General features: G+C 42.1%; 1 protein-coding gene across 3 annotated transcripts in view; it reads right to left on the reverse strand.

Moving 5' to 3' along the window:
- sema5ba (sema domain, seven thrombospondin repeats (type 1 and type 1-like), transmembrane domain (TM) and short cytoplasmic domain, (semaphorin) 5Ba) overlaps nucleotides 1-23,556 on the reverse strand; it is a 200,121-nt gene that overhangs the window by 53,101 nt on the left and 123,464 nt on the right. For all 3 annotated transcript variants that reach the window (XM_085435174.1, XM_085435173.1, XM_085435172.1), the window contains exons 6-9: nucleotides 10,562-10,624; nucleotides 9,677-9,775; nucleotides 9,357-9,570; nucleotides 3,203-3,488 (exon numbers count right to left, since the gene is read on the reverse strand). In XM_085435174.1, the coding sequence (XP_085291300.1) occupies nucleotides 3,203-3,488; nucleotides 9,357-9,570; nucleotides 9,677-9,775; nucleotides 10,562-10,624 (662 nt within the window). The remainder of the gene's footprint in view (nucleotides 1-3,202; nucleotides 3,489-9,356; nucleotides 9,571-9,676; nucleotides 9,776-10,561; nucleotides 10,625-23,556) is intronic.

A 23,556-nucleotide genomic window follows, 5' to 3' on the forward strand; every position in this document is an offset into this window, starting at 1 on the left:
AGCAGCATTCTTTGCAGTGTAATACAAAAATCAGCGCCTCCCTTTTTTAATCGTTTGATCTAGAAAAATTGAGAGAAGTCTTCAAAATGCTCATTTCACAAAGCAGCGCCTTTGAATTTTGCGAGAACAAAACTTTGTGACTGTTATTTCTTGATGAACAACTTCACCGACGACCGAAATTGTAGGTTTTGTCTGCCAAACATCAACCTAAAGTGACCAAGGGATAAACCAAGACGGTCACAAAGAGAGGGAGGAGGTGGATTTATAGTACCGAGAGCCGGCCCAGGCAGACAGAGGGTATAAGTGCTCCGTTCCAGCTCTTCCTGTTTTGTTTTACAGCCCCAAACTCCTGGGAGCAGCTGTGAGTCTGCTCAATTTAGGCCAGACAGATGGAGGCAGTGTTGGTGGTGATTGCATTAACATATCCAGCCCCAAAGAGCGAAGCAGTTTTGGAGGGTGGACCGGCAAGTCGCTTCAGAATTGAAGGAGGAGACAATGGGAGAAAGACAAAAGCTTGGAGCTTAATGATTTTTCTCATTACCTCTTCTCATTTCTCTATCTCCTCCTCTCTTTCTTTATCCCCCTGGCTTTTCATTTCTTTTGTCTCTCGGCCATTTCCTGCTCTCTCACGCTCTTCCCATCTATCACCAAAAATGGCTGCAGGCTGATGGGAAGCAGCAATGCAGTGTCAACTGCCAGCGGCTTAACAGGTGAGAGAGCAGAAGGTGAGAGGCAGGATTCAACTTCTCCCCTGACACTACTCAGAATACATCTGAATAGCATCAGCCATGGCTCCTCACACACACAAAGGCACACCTTACACGCACGCAGGCACAAAGTGCATGTACAGTTCAAGAGATTGTTTTGCCACGCTTGCAAGGTTTATCGCCAAGTCTTAATAGTTTCACATGACTTTGACTCAAGTGGTGGACTGGGTGGCTTCAGATTCGACTTTCCAAATTTAAAAAGAAAGGTTATGTACGCAGCATCCTTGGCATCTGCTACATACTTCCTTGTCACTGTGGAAAAGAGCATTTCATGACTCAACGGTAGATGTATATGTAGTGTTTTCTCACAAGTGAGAAAGAAAGTGTTGTCTTGGTTTTTAGTTTTGATTCATCCTTTATTCTTCAGTGTGTTTAGTTACTCAATCTCATGCAAAGTTCAAAATTTGTCCCGAGGGAAGTCTTAAAAGGAAAAGTCAAAATTCATTGAAGGGTATGAATGTGCTGAGATAATTTGCAGAACCTAGGTGCAGAGAGAGATACATGCTGTTTAAATATACTTCAAAATAAATGCAGTCACAGATAAATGGAATGGTACTTATTTGGCACCCTTCAACTCAATTTGAGCACTTAAAGCACTTACTTTAAGTCTCTGAATCTCACACACAAACACACAGAGCACTTTTAATCTAACATCCATACAGACACTCATATTCCGATGGATGCATTGGGGGCAATTTGGGGTTCAGTATCGTGCCCAGGGATATTTCGACAGCTGGACTGGAGGAGCCTGAGACGGAGCCACTGACCTTTCGATTGGTAGATGCCCCACTCTACCACTTGAGCCACATCTGCAACACACATTAAAGGATTGCAGACATAAAAAAGGCCCAAGCTATAATTTATATTGATGTACATGTCTCCTTGACATCTTTTTGGACTACTGTGTTAAACAGAGTGACCAAGCTGCTGTGCGCTTGCTGCTACCCTCTAATTAGAGCAGAGTGTGACACAATTACACTTTTACTAAACATAAAAGCCGCAAAATAATCTCCAATGTACACACTTTTGTTCTCGGTGTTTCCTCTCTGTAATGAAGTGTGTTACACCCCCACCTGGAGCAATCAAACGCACCAGAGAGAGTATGAGTCAATCTGTGTATCCAGCTCGGCAGAGAGCTGTGTGCATCCGCACTGATCATTAGCAGCAGCGGGGTGGCTCAAACTTTGGAAAATTGTCTCTCTATACAGGCAGGAAAATGTTGCAGTAACAAACCTTATGAAGTGACGAAATCTGAGGCCTAAATGAGGAGAAGTTCAAGTGCTACGGTGTGTGCGCCAGTGTTCCCTTATTAATATTCTTGTTGCTGTTGAAAGGGCTCTTCAGCACAGCTGCAGCTTGTTTTGGTGGGGTTGTTCATCCTTTCTATTCAACAGCGAGGGCAACATTGAGGAGGAATGCATGGGTAAGTGTTGCATTACAGTAATTTTATGCTTTATGATACAAAGAGGAATATTGATGCTGTCACACTAGATACATAAGAGACAAATGCTGATGAAATGAGCCCTGGGACGCAGACATACGATCCCTTTCAATGAATCTGTGGTCATTCTGTGTGTCTTTTGGGTTATTTTGTGTCTTTTTTAGATTTTACGCTCCTTTAGTAATCCACCTGCAAACACCGGCTGAGCAGCAGGCTCATACCCACATTTGCACAGGCTGAATTGATTTAGATAGTAAATGCCAGAAAAGTATTTTCTCTGCCATTAATGTGCATTTTTTTGAAAGAACAGACTCTTTGGTGGGCTGTTAACTTGGGGTGTTTAAAAAAATGTGAACACTGATAATAAAGCTAATAATATATTGCTTGGGGAGGAAAATCGAGATTGCACATGAGCTCTTTGAAACGACTAATCTCTTTTGCCTGCTTTTAAAGATAAACTGTTATGTAATGTGGTTAAATACTAGATCTAAAAACATGGAAACCTCGTCTAAAGTAAAACCTGTTTTCCCCCCCAGGATGACATTTTTTCCACATGTGTTCACAGACTGTAGACATCATATACTGAAAACAAAGCAAAGACACCCAATCGAAATGTCTGTACATCAAAATAAGTTTGAAAATTTCGTCCTCGACTTATTTCAGCCTATTTTCCTCAATTATGCTGCAACAAAAAAAGCACTTCACAGTTCGGTCGCGAATAAATTGGAATAAAAGTGGAGTGCAAAGTGTGTAAACAAAAGGCAGGTGGTTGAACTTTATTAGAGAGCGGCGCCGCATTCAGCAGGTGCAGCACTCAGCGCCCTAAACGTCTGCAAGCATCACTGCTTTACCTCAAACACAGAGCCGTGATGAAATGGCCGCGTGCCACGGGTTTTCTCTCGGCGTCTAGAAATGCCTACGACTGCATCAAAAAAGCCAAACAAATCGTGTGTGTCAAACAGGGCGGGCAGTGTGCGCGCTCGAGCTCACTCACACATTGGTTGTGAAGATGCCGTAGATAAGGTCTTGCTCGGGCAGGTAGAAGGTGCTCTGCAGCTCGTTGTAGTAGAAGGGGATCTCCCCGGAGCGAGAGCAGTTGAGCCTCGCCTTCATGAACGTGGTCCAAGTGTCCTCCAAGAGAAATCGCCCGCCGATGTCGTTCTTGCAGACCCTCGCCACGCGGGAATACACCGTCTTGCCGCAGTCGTGCTCCACTGCATTCTCCCTCAGGAAGAAGAAGGTGAAGAGGCCGACGTCGTAGGCCGAGATAAAGTGGGGTTCTATGGGGGGGAAGAAGGGGAGAGGGGATCATTACATCTACTCCTGCAGCACAGAAATATTTGCAGCATTTATCTTGTAGATGCTGTTTGCTTTGACCCTTTTGCTCCTTATTACTGAATGCAAGCACAAGTTTGAATTCCTGCCACCCCAGTTTGAGATGGTCTGGAAAAGGAGCCTAAATGTCAAATGTGTAAATGAGGAGAAGCCGCAGAGAGGGATAGGAAGCAGATAAAAAACGGTTACTAATAAATCTGTCTGATATTTTGATGGTAAATCCATGGAGCGATTTCTGTTTAACTACATGTCCGCGCTGCTTTTATTGCCTGGGAAAAGGGGGGGTGCGGGTGGGGACACATAGAAAATGATTAATGGGCCTCTCTGCTCAGTGGGTTATCAGGTAAACGGCACAGAACAAGAGGGACGTTACTGTCACTCTTTAGACACGAATGACTCATCACCAAACACTAATTTACTGCTGTCTGCTGTCAGGGGGAAAAGGGCGCTTCGACTTGTACATTTGTGTTTGGCAGAAATCTAACAGGACAGGCTCGTTTGAAAACTCACTTTCTTTTTGTTGCAGCATCTTCTCGTGGTGACAGTCTTGGCTTTATGTACGCCGGAGACATGTGCAGACACATCAAGTGTAGTTTCTTGTGTGATACTTTTAATGAAACGCTAAACTTTACAATCCTAGTTTGTAGCATAAAAATAAACCTAAAAAAGTTGTTTTTAGTATTGCATATAATTGAAATGACCTGTTTTTACAGGTGATGAGTGTATTTTGAGGGTTTTGCAGAAAAACATTCATAAGTGTTAATAAAAAGCTGAGGTTGTTAACGATCACTAAGTAGAAGACGTCTTGTTTTTCATGAGAGGATTAAATTGTTGCGACACTTCCAGCTTAACACCCACACGGCTGTTTTGACACGGAGCATCACGCTGAAGATTTGTTTTCTACCGCTGTGTTTTCTTCTTCTTTCAGATGAGCACTGCTCATGTGCAGAAATGATCAAACACACTGCTGCTGCTGTTGTTTTCCCTTGGGACCCATTTATTGTAACTTATAGCACATCCGGGCACATGCACACTCACACGGGCAAAACATGAATGGAAGAATACCTTAATTTGCACAGACACATGCACACACATAATGAAAATGTAAAAGGCAGATACTGCGATTACAAACACACACACACAAGCTTCCACATGCACAAACAGGATGGACATGACCTGTTAACAGCCGTGTTGGAATGTGCATCAGAGCCTACCGAGTCTTTTTAGAGATTGTAATTTTTACACAAAGCAGGGAGAAAACTAATCCGCTTCTCCACACACAGCGACAGCATCTGTGATGAAAATAACTGGCAGTTTGGGCCGAGCACAAACCAAAGCTCCCGTGGTATCAAAAGAAGAAAGACACAATCAGCAGGAGGAGGGATCCCAACTTTTCAACGCTGTAATCAAGTTTTATTAAAGGGGCGGCGAGTGCCAAAGACCTCGCTCCCCGACCGCCATAATTACTCTGCGAGAATGTGAGGAAAGCAGCGGTGGCTAATTTAGCAGGTGATCTAATCGACTTATCGAGTTAAATTAAATTTACTTGTGATTCTTATCAGTTCATCCTCAGCTGGTATTTCAAATCGAAGGCGAGTACAAATGCTATTAAAGAAACAGAGCTTGTTATTAGCATTTTTATTATACATGAAACCCAAAGGTAATCACAGTGTTTACAGCGGTGGCAAAAAGATTTGTCAAACCTTTGTCAAGATCTCTGTAATGAACTCCGATCCCCCATTTAGACTGTTAATCGGTGCAAACAGGCGTGCTGATGAACAAGTGAGAGTTGCCATGCCTGCAGGGTGACTGACACTGCAAAACCATCATAATGTGTTAGTGCTACTTTCCCTTTAAAGCTAAGGAACTGTTATATGAAAGCTGGTGAGCTAATGTAAGGGATAAGTGTGTGTATTCGGTGTGCTTGAGTCGTTCTGTGTTTACATACTGTACGTGTGTCAGGCAAAGGGCAGGTGGAGCTGACAGATTCTGCATAATATTACTGAAGCTGCGTGGGTGCAAACTGTGATGAACAGAGTTTTGTTTTTTCCCTCTGTACCCTGCTAAGTGATAAACAGATTGTTCAATCTGGCAGGCTGGTTGGGTGCTGGAGTAAAGCTGCCTCCAGTAACGTCACATGATGCCTTAGATCAAACACAATCACTGCTGAAAGTGCACGGCTATTTATTATTCAAGCAAAGGGATGCTGCAGGAATGCAAAGATGCTCTGCTAAACACAGGTGGGATGGGTGATGTCGGGTAGTTTAATTACATCAACGGGACAGACGAGCTCTTTTGTAAGCAGGTTAGAAGCCTCTGATGATCTCTGTTTTCATTTTTACACAGAACTGTTCGTTTTGTGTCTTTTTGACATGTCTCACTTCTCAGCTGGCTTAGCTGCTAAAAGAGTGGGCAAAAGATGTCTGAATATATCTCCTGCAAAAACCTGTTTTGTACTAAACTAATTTGTTTTGCCAGATAAGATTTGGAGGAAACATATGTCCTTGAGGATATACTTCCAACCTTTTTTTCCTTTGCAGACAAAGTAAGAGCGCACACACTGCACACAGACCGAGGGTGAGTATGTGTGTATGCAGCTTTAGGTTACTGGAATATTTGGTTTGGATGAAGGAAATATAGAGTTTGTGGTTCATCCGGAGCTCAAACCTAAAGTAGAGTTATACTCATCCTTACTTTGGATTCTGAAAACAACCTGCTCTGGATGTGAGCACAGAAGCTCCACCCACCTGCCATTCAATCCTTCTGTTTGTGAAGAGCAGCCAATAAGAAAAAAGCTGGGTTAAAGGATGTGAGAAGGGTGCTAAAACAGCTTGTTTCAAACAGAGGTTGAAATGAGGGGCTGCAGTAAGGTCCAGTATAAGATACATAATAATTATTGTGAACCGAGTTATGAAAATGTTATCTAGTACAGTCTCATGATAAAAATATGGAGCTGGAAATGACTATAATGGATCCACTTTAACTCTTAATTTTATTATAGTCTGACAAAGTTGTGCAAAAAAATTCATGATTTATAAAGAAATGATTGCATAACAGCAATAAAATGCTTTAAGGGGGCTCTAACTGTAGCAACAAGAATCCTGCTGTGCAAAGAATAAAGCTCTGCAAGGCCCACAGCATTGGCCCAAGAGCAGCGGCTGGAGCATTGGAGAGGTATCAGCAGAGTAATATAAGTCTGGCTATGAAGTTCTTTGTGTGCGTCTATGAATATGATTAGATGTTACAAGTCAGTTGGCAGATGAGCAGCTGAGGATTGAGCCACTCAAAGGGAAGCATGAAAGAAGCAGTTCATGCCAACTGGCTAATACACTGCTCTACCTGAACTAATGCTATACTCTTCTTGCCAGGAGCAGATTTAAAAAGAAAGTTGGAGACATGCTCAGTATTTGCTTTGCATTTGTAGTGTCATTAAGATTTTTACTATCACTTAATAAATAAAATGATCTCTGCAGTATTTAATGTTCTGCAAAAGAAACAGTATTTTGCCAGCGCAAATTAGATCAATGAAAGAGCTTCACATTAGGTTGAAGCATCACTTGTAGCTGAATGCATAAGCATGAGAGATTACAACTTTTTATGTTTTGGTTTCTTTTAATATCTGCCGAGAAACATTTTTCCGAGAGCTGAGAGGAGGTCGAAGGCTAATAGCAAAAACATAAATAAACATGTGGCTACCAATGAGACCTGTGAGGAAACCGAGAGAAGCATGCAGGCATTTTCTTAGGACTTTTTCCTCAGGAGACTGTGCATGTAGCTCCTTGTGACATTCAGATGCATGATGGGAAACAGTTGGTCAGCACCTGGCAGGCAACCAATCCAATAAGAGAAGAGACTGATTAGATCCAGGACCCCCTCCCCGCCTTTGGTTCTGCTGAACTGGAGAGGCTCAGAGCTGGAAATGAGATTTTCATTCACACCCCAAATTCACCGGGGAACACAACTCCATAACACTCATAGCATCAGCCATGAAGCAAAGCAGGCTTCGACCGGCGGAGTGGAGGGCGACATGTGTGCTTCACTGTGCGTGCAGCCAGCTGTGATTATGCTGATGTGCACTCGATCTTTTTTTTTTTTTTATGCTCACTTCCCGTCAACAGGCTTTCTTCCTGTGCCAATAAAGCACACGTGGAAGCATGTGGAGCTTGCACACAGTCTAAATACATACATGCATGTTCAAGCCCACACTTGCATGCACACACAGGCGGAGTCCCCGGGATGGGGCGAAGCATGCTGTGTGTTGTAATTTCACCCTCTCCCTGCTGTGAGGAATAATTACACCGCTCACTGACTCCTCAGTCCTCAATCTTTCCCGCTTCCCTCTCATCCTCATCCCGGACCTGCAACTCTCTCATCTGTCTGCTATCACTACCACACACTCACACCATCAGACTCACCCACCTTTTAGTTGCACAGCATTTTCCTATTCTTACAGCAAGAAATACAGTTTACACTATTAATTTTTTTAACAGTGAAAGACAATCAGTCGCCATCAGCTCTAAATGATGGATTGGCTGCGTTTCTCTCTTTCACATCTCTTTCACGAAAGCCAGCAGACAAAACAAGCTATTCCGACTGCACGAAACAGATTCACCGTTTGGGACTTTGGTGATCTGTCTGACATTTAATAGGCCAAATGTTCAGTGGAAAAACTGAGAAAATAAGAGGGCGGAATCAAGCATAAATGAAAATAGTCATTAGTCACTGCCCTCATTACATAAAGAAAGACGTTTTCTGACACGGCTGCTCGTATTTTATACAGATAATTAAACCAGGAGAGAGTTTAATATACATCCAGGCTTTGAAAGAACTGTTAGTCATCTGACATTGTCTGTGAGACTGAAAATGAATCTGACCTTTACTTCCAGAATCGCACATGTTCTTTATATAACACATCCAGTTATCTCAGTGCTGCTGCATATCAAAGAAACTCGATGACAGCGCTTTTCAGTAGACGGTCCTGCTACATTTCTGCTTGAGTCAGATTGTGTTTTAATGTTTACAGTAGAGGGAAAAAAGGCACAGTGTCAGCAGCTGGGAGATTACTGACACCAGCACCAGACGGACCGACAGTATTTCATGTTCCCCGCCATTCTGTAAATCCCACCAATTCCTATGCCTAACCTGTAACTCTGTGTTCTACACAGTACTTCAATCACAGTCGTCTTTGTAGACCTTTGAAAAAAAAGCATGCCGGATTGATCTATCTTGGCTCTAACATAGGAGGGAATTGTGTTGGAAGCAAAAGTGCCGACTTAGCCCATCTGCCGCTCAAGACAGGACCTGAGAAATGTTTAAAGAAACAGCAGCAGGTATTTTCTATTTGACACAGTATAACCCTGTGGATTATCTCAGGTTCAACAGGTCAGATTACTGATCAGATTACTAGTTTTATTTGATTAGATTTCTGGACTCTGACAGAAAAATATAATGGAACATTTACTCAGTCGAACACAAGCAAACCTGTAACTCACACCCCTGAAATTGGAGGATTTAAAAGCTCTAAAATGAACCCAAGAGCGCCAGTAACACAAGCTCGCAGCTCTGCAGCATAAGCATTTTCTGCACGTCTCTGCTTTTTCATTCAACATTTATGTAACAGAATTGAATAACGCCTCCTCCTTTTGGGAATTTCTGGTGGCCATATTTCACAAAATACTGAGTAGCAAAGTAATTAACTAGAATTTTAATTGGTGATGAAAATACTCATTATCTGAAGCACAGTTAAAAAAAGACACACTTAAATAAATGACACTCAAATAGGACGTCAGTGTGATCGTGCAGTGATTCTGTACCATTCAGCCATTTGGAGTTGTACTGGGCAGTCCGGAGTGGTGGCATGCCGCCCAAGCTCCGGTATATGACGGGGTCACGGCCGGAGAAATCGATAACAGTGGCGGCATACAGCTCTCCGCTCTCTGTCACCACCGCCGTGGAGTTGTGACGAGGGTCGTACGGGCAGCGGGCCACGCCATTCACGCTCTCCAGCACGCTGCTCAAGTTGCCCACCTGAATGCAGGGCACAGAGACGGAGCGAGACGGGCGGTGCGTTAAATCTGCAGCCTTTTCATTGCGTTTCGACAAAACCCGCACAGCCGGACACACACATAACTACCTCTCTGGCGATACAACGCGGCTGGAAAGCATTGGTTCCGCACGTTATGACCTCCGTCTTGTTCACCAGCAGGACTCTGACGTAGTTCTGACATTCGGTCTGCAGAGAAGAAGGAAGGGGGAGAACACTTTGGAAAAGTTGAAGTAGAGCAAAAGCTGAGGTGGTTAGCTAAATACTCTTGGACGTGTTGCTGAAAAGAACAATGGACCAAGTCTTTGGGTACCGGCCTGGCATGCAATCAAAGCAAAGCAATTCAGTGTGCAGCTTTTGCTCTTGTGAGTCTATTGTTCAGAAATATGAATACTCGTTTGTAACTGAATGGAAGCCTGTCTGCGACACTGACATAGGCTCTACAATAAGGCAAGAATGTGTTTTAATAAAAAGAATCAAATCTGCTTTAACAAAGGCTGAGAATGGATTTATTGGTCTTTGCGGCTAAGGACTGAGGTAATTGCGGTGATGCAGGTTTCGAAGAAAAATGATAGCCTGTTGTATATTTGGTATCAGTCTTCACTGTATAGACACTGTGAGAGGAAAAAAAAACCCAAAACAAAACTGTGGTGCAATTAGTTCTTACAAAAATCATTGAAGCAGGAATACTGATCGAACCAATTGTTATCAGATATGTTTGAGAGGAAGTCCTTTTGAGAGTCTCACCCAAGACTCTCTTGTGCACATTTTCTTTCCCTTCCCTTTTGCCCTCTCTCTTCACTGCAAGAAAAACAACACTTGATTGAAGGGTCTGAAATAGCTGCTCTGCACAGAGCCCTCCCATGAGGCCCACAAGGACCTCGCCACGACAGCCAGAAGATATCAAAATGGCCTCTCTGTAAGCCAGGCAGTGCTGACATGAAGTGTTGTAATTGGGGGCGTGATGGAGGTTACCTCTGTTTTGCCTTTGCTCTGGCAGGACCCCCTGGTCTCCTCGTCCGGTGCCCATTCTGTCGCCTAGGAAACAAAAACAAGAAGAAAAAAAAAGTCCGGTGATGACAAAAGAGGCCGAAAATCAGTCAGCTGAGTCCTTCAGACGCTTACAACAGTTACGCAACAGCACACTGTTGCTAATACTGTAGGCACGCTCAAAAAGATGCATGAAAAGACTTTAACCTCATTGCTGTTTGTTTATTGTGTAAACATGGCGACTGGCTTGGCAGCCCGGAGCTTATTCGAGGGTAGCGGGCAAAGCACGCAACGAGGCATTTGAAGGGCTGAGGACAGCATTAGCATGTAAATGGCTTTCTCTCTCTCTCTCGCTCCCTCCTTCTTATCCTTTCTTCTCTCTCTGAAAGTTTGCAGCACTCACCTCCACTCCACCACCTCCACCCTCCCACTGCCCAATTATATTCCTGTTGATGGGTATGTCTTGGGCTTAATTATGGATGCAGTACAGCAGCGCTGCGCGACTGCACTGCAAACACACTAATGCGTGAGCATACACACAGTCTGCCTTGGCCACCGGAGCTGCTCTGGCTCTTGTTTAGAGGGGTTGAGAGATGTCCCTTTCTTGGCATTAACTGTACGGTTTATGAGCAGGTGCCAGAGGACCCCCCGTTATGTGTCACTGGCCTCATTTTACTCATCCTCCTCCCCATCTCCTCCTCTTCTCTGATCTCCCTGCCCAAGGAGGAGGTTAACTAAATGTAAAAAAGTCTGCCATTATATAACAACAATTCATGTCTTTCTTATTCTCTTTATTTCCTTCCCTCCCTAAAGGATTAATGTCACGCAGAATTGATAATTATCTACATGTTGGGGGATTGCCAGGAAAACTGGCCAGTGGGACGAAGCTGTGACCCAACATTCAGCGAAGCCTGCCAACTGAGGCCAAACAAGAGTCAACATTAAACTGGGTCACAATTTCATTCGCCAGATGGAGAACTCGAACAAACTCCAAGAGTTAAAAAGGCAAAAACTTTGATTCATTGTGAAGCTCCTCTTAACTAAAACTTCTTTATGTGTAAATTTGTCCTCAGGTGACGCCATTTCTTTTCTTTTCTGGATCTTCATTTTGCTTAAATTAAAACTCAGTGGCAGAGACCTAAAACTGTATAGCCCTAAGACTCTGTAAAACGCTCTGCTGGGAGAATAAAGTTTTGACTTAATGATCTTTATTTTATTTTTTTCCAGATCCTCACTGCAAAGCGTGTAGCTCAGAAATAATTTAAGAGGAAATAAAACATTCTAAGGACATTTAATCAGAACTTAAGAGAACTGCCAAAACCATTCTGCGGACAAAATGTAGAGTATATAAATAGATCTCTTATCTCACAGATCATGGAGTTTATCAACTATGCTTTAAGGGATGGAAGTTCATGATTTTGGATGATTAGCCTCTGCATAAATTCTTGCTAATGAGTGAAAACGCCACACTGAACAGCGCAATCCGCGGCCTAACGAGCTGCTCAAACATCTGCACGTTATCTTGGGATTTCTTTTCTTGCTTTTATTCTCAGCTTATATTCATAGACAATTCACAACTGTGTGATTGTTTTTTTATTACTGTGGCAGAACAGTTTCTGCTGCCAAGACACTGCAGGCAAACAGTTCTTAATTATTTTAAATGTCATTCTTGATTCTTTTGGATGCAGCTTAAACCCCTGCTAGTCAATACTGTCTTTGTTAGCGACATACATCAAAGTAAAGATGTTTCTTGTTGTACAGATTCACACCCATCAATGAGTATTTGTTTACTGTGCCGGACGTGAATGTTGCTCATTAGCCTCGGCAGCACACAGCTAATATGCTCTACGCTACCTGCGCAGCGCTGCAACCGCAGACAAAGTTAGCTACAGGATCCCAAGCATTGTTAGAGATCATACCAGACTTAAATGCGACGAACACATTCACCACAGCAGCTTTATAAACAACTGTGTCGAGTTGATGTTACACACTGTGCTTTAAATGTCATGCTAAGTTTGCACAATTTAATTCCACTGTAGACATCTGGAGGCATAAAGAGTCGGGAAATGGGGACTGCTTTTGTGTGCGAGGCTGACTTTTACTGTCGTTCTTCTAATACAGCTTAAGGTAATAGTGCTTTAACCCCTGGGCCATTGTGAGGATGGTGGTAGATCGTTTCAGTTTGACGGTCGGGGTGAGGAGCTGAATCAAATGGGAAACACGCCTCGAGGGATGGATGCAGAAAGACAACACGCACACGTTAAGAGGAAACTGTGGTGTTCCTGCTCTCGCTACTCTGTTGCCAGCTGAAGAGAAAAAATGTTTGACATGTTGATGCCATACTTGGAACATCAAACTCAGATCTGTTACTACAAGTAATAAATCTGATGCTTTGATAAACATTATGCTAGCAGTGGAACCCCAACCTGACCAACATCAACTATTAAAAAAGAGGACTAACAACTAGACAGCCACACCAGGTCTCCATATGATCATCAAAAGATCTCCCAACAAATATATATGTATAAAAGCCACTATAGGTTGTAGAATGAATAATGGAGAATACAGATGCTCCACAAAGATGTTGCTGCAACTAGAAACAGAGATGATGAAGGAGGATTAAATGCAAACAATACAGTTTGGAATTGATAAACTAAACGAAGTGTAAAAAACAGTTTTCCGTCAGAGTGGATCACCCTATCCCTGGCATCTTCCTCTTTCACACCCACCCTCTGCATCTCCACCTTCACTACATCCATGAATCTTTTCTGAGGTCTTCATATTTTCCTCCTGTGGCAGCTCCATCCTCAACATCCTTTGTCCAATATAGTCTCTATCCCTCCTCTGCATATGTTCAAACCATCTCAACCATAACTCTCTAACTTTGTCTCCAAACTTCTCAGCCTGAGCTGTCCCTCTGATATAGTCACAAATTCATCCATCCTGGTCACTCCCAATGAAAATCTTAGCATCCTAGCATCATGAAGTTATATTAAGCTCCTGCAGACAGTAAAATACCAGTAAGTGTACTCTGGCCCGTATTGATAGTTACAGCTCATCTCCCTGTCTCCCACAGCAGCTCCCTTCAATTAACCTGCCTCAGACTGCCGTGCAGTCTGAGGCCGGCAGCAGGGGACGGCTATATAAAGTAAACTGTGATTAAAATGAAACTTGAGCTCCAGATAGCGAACACGAAGCAGACGAAAAAGTGAAAATATTGAAAGTAGCTAATGTGCTCCGCGGGAGCTCAACTTTCGAGTCATGTCACTAGTGCTGCTGCCAAACAAGTATGCACGCAGTCAACAACCTGAAATCCACTTCCCCTGAGTACAGCAAACAGTGCGGCACCTGCCATTCAGAGAGCAGCTCCGCCCCCTCCACACTCCATCATTCTGCCCGTTGAAATGAAAACACTGCTCCTTCACAGCCCCGTGCCTGTCAGCCCATGACAGCCTGGGGACTGATGGGATGACGTCATTTGCAAACACACACATACACACACACACACACACACAAGCACAGGCTGATGGATGCCTTTGCGATGAATCATGGCTTGGAGCATTACCATCTTTTCTGCAGGGCCCCGTCTCCAAGGATCCCCATCGACTTAACCCTGTGACCTTCACCAGAAAGTGCCACCCTCCTTACCGTCCCCCCCTCCCCACTCCTTTCTCTGTCCATCTCCTCTTCTTCACACCACTTTGGAACAAAGCAACGCTCACACAGAGGCTGTGAGAATACCAGCTCTACCTCAACATCCTCTCCCTCAAATTCCTACACTCCATACCAAGTCCTGAATGGCCTGACTGCCATTTACCAAATGAATAAAAGCTACGCAATGTGCAAGCAGGAGAGGTCCCTTCTGCAAACAGGAAAATTATGACTACTTTAAAAAAATAATTGACTTTGGAACCTAGAGTTTCAATTAAGCACAAACGCTGCTTTGTTAAAAATGTTCTTGCAGTTAGAAACAGTGTTGCCAACTTAGCGACTTTGTCGCAATATTTAGCGAGTTTTCAGACCCCCTTAGCAACTTTATTTCTAAAAAGCAAATAGTCAAATATGGCAACTTTTACTGGTGTTATTATGACCACTTTTTGACATGAAAGGACGCATGGCTCTTACTCTCAACAAGCAGCGGTGCTACCGTGGGTACCTCGCCCGTGCCAAAGTGCTCACAGGCGGCAGATCATCCTCACACAGCAGTCGCCCCCAGCTGCTGTCAGAGCAGGAGATGTTCACCCCTACGCGTCCACACTGCAAATGAATGAGCGAAGCCGCTGCTCCCGCCCTGACTGTAATGACGTCAGTTCTTCTTTTACTCTTACTTTTTGTGGATCACAAGGTTTAAAACTACTTAAAATCACACACACTTTTTTGTGTGTCTATGTGTGTGTAACTCTGCTAGAGTGCCTGTTTTGGGTCACTTTTGCCGGTACCAAGCCCGGATAAAGGAGGAGGGTATTTAATTACTTTTTTTTTATTTTGTTATTTTTATTTTTTTATTATGATATTAAAAAAAATTGCTAAAAGAATTTAATTTGTAGTTCTAAATATATTCTAAATGCATTTAGGGTGTTTTTTACTCACTTTATTTCTCTCTCCTACATGTAGGTTACAATTACATAAGCATGACCAATTATGCAAATTAGGCGATGATTTAGCCAGTTCTAGCATTTTTAGGATGACCAATAGCGATTTTCCTTACTGAGGTGTTGACAACACTGGTTAGAAATGACTGTGGTGCGTCTGTAGGTGTATACACAATACATATTCAATGTACAATGCTACTTTGAGTGGCCAGTTACCTTAGCTTAATTTAGCATAAACAACTTACATATGAGAAAACAACTATCCTGCCTGAGTACATCATTATAACTTGTTTTTTCAAGCCAAACCAAAATAAATAAATAAAAAATAAACACTGTAAACCAGTTTACAGTGTTTAACTTTAGCAGTTAGCCTATATGCTTAATACTAAGCTAACTATGCTACACAGGTTAAATAGGCTAAACATTAGTAAGTTATTAATTTTTTCAAATAAAGTTCGCTCAAATGTCTTTATGATAAGATGTCCTGACTGTAATTTGAACTGATGACTTTGTGACAGTGAAGCAGCGCCAATAAAATATTATATTTCATGCTGTTAGTGATACTCAAGCAACAATCACCAGCTAATAGCCTAAAGCAAAATTTCATTAGCATGTCTAAAAAAAATTATGCTACTCTAGCTCCCTTTTTTGTATGCCCCTGTTCCATAGTCACACTACAGGTACCCAAGGCTGATAGCCAGAAAAACGGGGATACAAACTACTTTCCATATAAAAGTCACCCAGCATCCCAACCCCAAACTCCTCACCTAAAAAATTCCATATGTGGTTATATCACATTCTGACTCAGACCTCCTGCCAATTTAGGCGCTGTGCAAATGTCTGCTGGGTGTGCGAGTGGAGGCATCTGACACAACTCAATCACACTTCTTTTCTCACACTATCTTTAAATGCCAGATGTATGTTTTGCATCTCTGAAGTGTGACATCCACGTTTAGTGGTTTTTATAATGAGTTTTCCTTCATTTTACATTTCCTTCAAAATCCAAGAAGCAGGAGAGGAAATAGCTTTCCATTACTAAGACATTCATATATAAACACATTAAAAAATAAACAAACACAAAATTGCAATCACTGTCCTTGTTGCAGAAAATATCGCAAAGTTAAAGACCCATGTGTCTACTAACTTCCTGCCATTTTTCATGCTCACACACCCCAGGGCCACAGAGGCTTTATTATTTGCGCCTGTAGTCTCAGTTGCATGTTAGAGTTCATTTCCATCTATTAGTGGGGCCAGCAACCATGTACAAATCCCCACCATCAATTCCACCTCCAAACCTGAGCATGACACTCCATTTCTCCCAATTTTGTCTCGCCGTAGACACAATAGGAATATCTTGCCAGCGGCGCCGTTCTTAAAGGAGCAAAGACAGAGGAAAAACATGAATTTTTTATGGGCAAATAAAATTGCAGAAAATACAATTAGCAGCAAGATAGAGGATTCATCACTTTTACTGCATAAAGGTGGCAGCTGAGCTCGAAAATGAATTCTATTTTTACGAGAAATTGAGAGAAAAGGGGGGTGGGGGGGGGGGGGGGGGGAGATGGTGAGTGGGAAACGCTAATGAAGTAAAGAGAATCTGCAAGCGGTGGCGGCTGCAAATATGGTCTTTCCTGAAATGTGGTGCTATGTTGATAAGGCTGCCTCTCACTGACACACTGCTAACATCATGTGTGACAACTAATTATAACTCATGAATATTGTAAATAAGTGTGTCAGGGGAGTAATGGTTGTTTGAATAGGAGCTGTCTGACACTTGTTACAGTCGAGACAGATTTGTATAACAATGCAAAAGGATTGTTCCTCACTGTTGTTAGTTCAGTCTAGAAAAGCATTAAAATATGAAAAAAGAGCATCCCTGGAGTATTTAATATAGAGCCTAATAAATAAATACCTTTAACCAGCTACAGCTAAACCATTATTCAATATGTACATAATGGTTTGAAATGCAGAACGGCTCATTCAGAATAAAATGTTGTGTGTTGATGAGTATTATCCGTGTAAGCAGGTTACTTTACAGTCACAAAAATGTATTCTGTATTCACCACAGGCTCTTCCTCTAAATACTCCTCCATTGTTGAGCTTGAGGAGAGAGAAAAAAAATGGCATTATCGTACACTGATCGACTGTTGATCACGTCCCCTTGTTTCCACCTCTTCCTGCCATTTCAGGCACCAATAAATCACACCCAGCCCATACACTCCCAGACTTAATGCTTGACAGTATGGCCAGATTTGGCACAAATTGGTGCCCAGGTGGTGCAGAAGAAAAACAGTCAGCAGCTAAAATAGTAACACGGGAGCGAACACCTGTGAGCCGTGTTCGCAGGTGGGAAACCAGTGACGCATCATGCGCTTGCCTTTAACACTTGTCAGTCAGGCTTTTGATGTTACGTGACATGTTATGTTCAGCACTAGTAATGTATTTGCAACATTACTCTAACTGTTCCAGTTTCTGCATCAGTACTGGCTAAAGATGAGATCTTAAATAAATACACTGACATCACAAGCAGACAATGACTGCCTCACTCAAAAAGCCACCTCTTCCACACTTTCCCTCTCTGATGTCCAAAGGTGACACGTCCTGATGCTTTGGGAGATAAATATTGCACTGGATGTTGAAAGGAAGCGGAAACTCAAACTCATAACGAGTACATTAGGTGTTCAGAAGTGGCATTGTGTATTTTGTCTTGCCACCAGCTTTTAAAAATCACAGCTTTAAAAGCTTAAATGCTTGTTTTTTCCGTCTCTCTCTCTGCTGGTTTTGGAAATCATACAAACTGCGACACTAAATTGTGAAATTGTTAGCTGAAAGCTATAAAGTGGGCAAATTTAACTTCTCAGAATTTTGACACAAAGTAAAAGATTCTAGTCAGCATATGGTTTCTTGTACAGTAAACGCGGGGTGTGTGGTTTTTATACACTTTTGGTTTCCATTGTACTCTGGATATTATTATTCTCTGAATGTACTTACAGGAAGTGCGAGACTGCTGTAAGCATAAAAATATGACCTGCGTGTGAAGCTGCCTGCTGGATGACAGGTGACACAAAAACCGATGCACGTCCATCTGTGTCATTCCTGAAAATGAAACGTCTTAGTAACTTGAGGAATGACCTGATTAATTTTCGTTGGCCAAAGGTCAAGATTACTCTTGTAAATGAACACCAGAGGAAATGGACTCTGGGATGAACTCAGAAAGTGTTGGTCAAAGATCAACGTCAAAGTTGGGTCAAAAATTAATTACAATTTGATCCCAAAGGTCGCTGGGACTTTATTCCCAAGTTTTGGACTGTGTAACTGCTCACACGCCGATGCTTTTTTACAGATTCACACATTGCTCAGTAATGGGTCATTTACATCAGAGGTAGAGTACAAGAAAGAAAAAAATACATATAGGTCAAAGGGCAACGAGTGTGAAGATTAATTCAGAGCCTTAAAAAAGAGACAAATGATTGGACACTAATGTGTCTTCATCACAGTCAAATAGTTGAAGATATGAGAAAAGCACTTTTAGCTGACCTTGACCAGGTGTCTAACTGTCATTGGGTATTTACCTGAATGTGGTTACAGTCTAGTGGATTTTAAATAAGAGTGGGAGTTACCACAGTCACTGTGAAAATGCCACATCCCTCACAATATGTCAGAAGTCTCTATTTAACTGCATATATTAGAAGGTGCACAGTGTCTTCATCCCGGTTTTGTCAGTCCTTGTGCCAATTTGTGTAGCAATATTTTGTTTCACGCTGCTGTTATGTTGAACCATTAAATAATTAAAAGTGCCTTCATATGAAAAATAGTTCAGATTTGCTATTGAGCCACTTTCATTCCATTTGCACCCTGAATGGGGGAAATCATCCTTCAACAGAAAAATGCAAACAAAGGAATACACAAGTAAATACATGCATATTTACATAAAACACCCACAGGCTTGCATTCATGTATACAAACACAGACATATAGGATTTCCCCAGCTACAAAACCACTGATGAATGAAACACTATTTTCAGCAATCCTTTGTCTCGCGGCTCGATGTATCGCAACACTGATACACGGACACACCCACATCCTCTCCTTTGTGTTTCCTCCCCACACAACAACGATGTCCATTCACAATCCCCCACACACGGACACACAGACACGCACACTTGTTAACCGAGAGCTCATCTGCTCATACCTCCCCTTGTCAAACTCCCCATTCTGACAGAGTGAAGCGGTGCAGGAAGCCATTAACCTACACCTTCATCTACATACTGCTCGGACATGGAGAGCACAGTGCTGCCATATTCGGCACACATTTCAGGAATTAAATACACTTGTTGTCAAAGACATCTATACAAACACCAGCAAACACACAGCAGGAGCCAATGGTAATTCATCTGCAAATGGAAACCTACAAGGACTTCATGATATCTCGCTCTGTTTTGGCGTGAAAAGCAACATTTAGAAAGATTTACCAGTGTAATGTTTTCTTAATGCTTTTAACAGTGAAAAAAATATTTTGATACACAGCTACACACACTAAAAATGTGTGCAAATCATTAATATTGACAACACTGCTTGAGTTGATCTTGTTTGCTTTCATGCCCTTTAACAAGATATCAAATCAAGGATTCTTCTATAAGGGCTTATGTCAAAAAAAGATAACACTGATGCTCTATGATTTCTGGAGCATATGATTTCACTCAAATACAGGGTAGACAGAAACATTTCATTGTCCTTTTACAAGAAACTATTGTTCTGGTATCAGTATGAGGAGATTTCAAGAGACGCCTATTTCAAATAGTGCTGCACAGGGTCAGGTGTGTGTGTCAGGGATGAAGACCTACATGCAGACACTGATCAAAGGGATTTGGTGTTATTGAACAAGCTTATAGACACTTCAAAAAAAAGAGAACTGTTTTTTTTTTTTTTACTAAATATACCCACCAACGAAAAAAATAAGACTGCAGCTGGTTAACATCACAGCTCAGATGGGGGTCCCAAACATGTTTGCATCCTGTCAACATGTCACTAGCATGATCCTGTATATGGATGTTTTTTCCTGTAGAGTGATGCTGTTGGCAGGTGCAGTCTGACAGACAGAAAACAAGGTTTGTGGATTTTTTAGTAATAAAAACCTGTTTTCTGAAATGAGACATTTCAGTTTTTTAGATGTTTTTAGGCACTATGAGCAACACAAGTCAAATACCATCTAGTTTCATTACATTTAAGAGATGGTAGATATTCCCCAGCAAACACATCCAAACCCACACTAACAGATCTACATGGAAAACCACAGACCAGAGGAAAGCCACATATATTTCATTTTCTGGTGAACTGTCTCTTTAACGTTATTTAAATGTAAACTAGATGTTTTGTAGTCATGCTCGTGGATATTTTATGACAGAAATTATTCAAGTAATGATACTGGGAAGAGGAAGCTTTTTTTCTCTTCTCCTTTGATGTTAATGCCGTGATGAATACATTGCTTGGTTCAGCATTTGTAACAGCCTGTATGTGGTTGCCCACTCGCCACGCTGCTGCCTCCTACTCACTGCAATTCCACACGCAGGTGAAGGCAGACAGTCTCTCCATGACCAGCCCACTAGCACGCTGGATTATCCCTCGTCTTCCTCAAACACTTAGTGTACTGTGCTTACCCGCACAAGTATGGTGATTCACGCAGGAACTGCATGCACTAACACAGTGTGCTGTTCAGCATGTGCATTGTATTATTTTTATCTTTGAAGTGGTCAAAAGTTGATTGTTAAAGAAAAGAAGCGACATTTAATCCATCCATCTGTTTTCCTAACTTCTTAACTATGAAAATAAGTAAACAACTTTGCAAAAACCAGTGACAAAAAACGATTCATTTGATACCACTGCAATACAAATTTTGTTACTGTTTCCTAGCCGGCTGGCAAAGCTGCAGCACATTACAGGGTGACAAGTAGCCCCCGTTTGCTCTCAGCTCTGTAGCTCACAGATTATGCCTGCACTCCGACAAAGGCCGCATCAATAATTAAATCTCCGTCCAAACTGAAGCCCAGAAATTAATGAAGAGTGTGAATGAAATCAGCTATGACTCATCAAATGCAGGGCAAGAGCGGAGCTTGATACTGTGAGCGAAACAGGGGCACGAATATCTCGGCTCGGTAGCTTAACGGCCATCCAGTGGCCTTCCATTCATTTTGAATGTCCCCGTTTTCTCTGTGAATCCAACTGTTTTTGCACTGAAAGCACTCGGACGATATTCAATTAAGATTTATTTATACAATATAACTGTAAAACAACAGGTGTTTTTAACGATGATACAATATTAAGGACAGTGCACAGCAGTGATTGGTGGGAGGAACTCTTTTTATCCAGGAAGAAACCTCCAGCAGAGCCAGGCTCAGGCATAGAGACACCACAGGATAAAAGACAAACTATGGGAGAGAAATTTATAACGCAGATGAATAATCATTGATGTGTACAAGGGAAGGTCAGTGTGTCTTCAGTCTAGCCAAAGGTCAGTTTCTCTTGTCCCAAAGGAATTTAGGCATTCAACAAAAACACCTACAACAACAAATCCAGACAGATGGGACGCTCCCAGCCATCTCTGTGGAGGAGGGATTTTTCATCAGACATGTCCTGAACAAAAGAGCAAGCAGCGACATTGACCTGTTGAATCAACTTTGCTCTCTTGACCTTGATTAGCTGCAGGGAAACTGCACACGCTGGGGCCAAACAACAGCGAACAGTCAAACCAGCTGCTCTCCCCTGCAGTAAACGGCCTTTGGACAAACTGGTAGGTTTAATCATCCAACCACTCGATTTTCCATGCAGAAAAAAAAAAAAGCTACATGTATGCTACAATTACTATCAATACTGTCAACTATCACAATATCAATAAAATAAAGCACATTTTCCTCATGATATATATATATATATATATATATATATATATCAACAGCAATGTGCTTTCCATAATTATCAACACATGATGTAAAATTTGTTGCACATACACATTCATATCCAACATGTCAATAAGACATCAGAAATTTGTGTAAAATAGACTAAAACACTGAAAATATATTCAGTGAGAAACAAGGAAAAGCTTAAAAAAACATATAGATGATCAATATAGTTGCTGATTCAACTTGATTCAGTTCATGAATTGATAAACTAAAGAAAAAATAACATGCTAAGGTCACATCGTCACGATTCAACAAAAAGGTAATGTGGCAGATTTGCATCGTCATTCGATTGCAGCATTAGCGAGCTACAAAAATCTATGCATTAACATCAAAGAAGTACAAACATTGGCCAAAACGAGAATAAATAAGAAGAAAACTGAGTAGAACATATATTATAAAGTCAAACTACACAGAGAAGACTGAGTGAGAGCAAACGCATCTTAGTTTAAATACAGATTACAGTGTTGAATGCCACTGTCAGCCTGAAGAAACCATCATGTCACGCAGCGGGACGGCCACCTGGGGGTTTGCTCATCATCAGCTGGCTGTGGGAGCCCGAGCACATGGCTCAGCTCAAACAACCGCAAACACAAACAACATATCAAGGACAAACAATCCCAGGCCCTGAACACATGGGGGTGAGGGCACTCCCGCTTTAGAACTTCTGACATTTCCCAGCAAGCAAACCCGAGAAAAAAAACTAAAAGTCTCCGACTTGGAAGATAAGGACACAGCAAATAGAGGTAACCTTAAAGGAAAGTAAGTCTCAGGCAATGTGGTGAAAAGCCACAACGACCCCAGATTCATATTAGGGCTGATAGTCAGTGGAACTCTAGAGGGAAATAACTAAGAAGTATACTTTTAGGGAAGCGTGATATCACAAAAATGACACCATTGTCCTTTTCCATAACCCCTTCCTCCCTCCTTCCCCAGCCGCCCCATGCATTTACAGAAAGGCCAAACCAATCAGAGGGAAATTTGACTGTGCTCTGCCACATGGAACACTGCAGTTCAACGGCGGCACACCTACAGGAACACACACAAAGCTCAGGAGTCAAGCTAAGCTGTTTTCTTGTGTCTCACTCCACTACATTTCCAGCCTTCTCCTATAATGTCTTGGTTTCACAATGGCGTGAGACTCCACTTCGGCATGACATTTACGCTCATTATAGTATTTTTAAGTGACGTCAGCACGCATAATCTTTGGAGTAAAGGGGCTGCATATTGATGTACACCCAGATTGTTCTATACAAAAGAAAACCAGCAGAGCAACACAATGAATGGGCACACGAGAAAGATTCAATGAAAGCATTAACCTGATAGAAAATGCAGCGACAGTTCCGCATCAGGAGCAAATACAATGTTCTTCTGAGGAGAAATGTCACAGAGACGCCCTGAGATTTATTTATTTTTTCCACTGTATGTGGGGTTG

This window comes from Copadichromis virginalis, linkage group LG16 (assembly GCF_057382275.1).
Source record: "Copadichromis virginalis isolate Kocher_CV1m ecotype Utaka linkage group LG16, C_Virginalis_male_GT1.1, whole genome shotgun sequence".
In the NCBI taxonomy this organism is placed as follows: Eukaryota; Metazoa; Chordata; class Actinopteri; order Cichliformes; family Cichlidae; genus Copadichromis; species Copadichromis virginalis.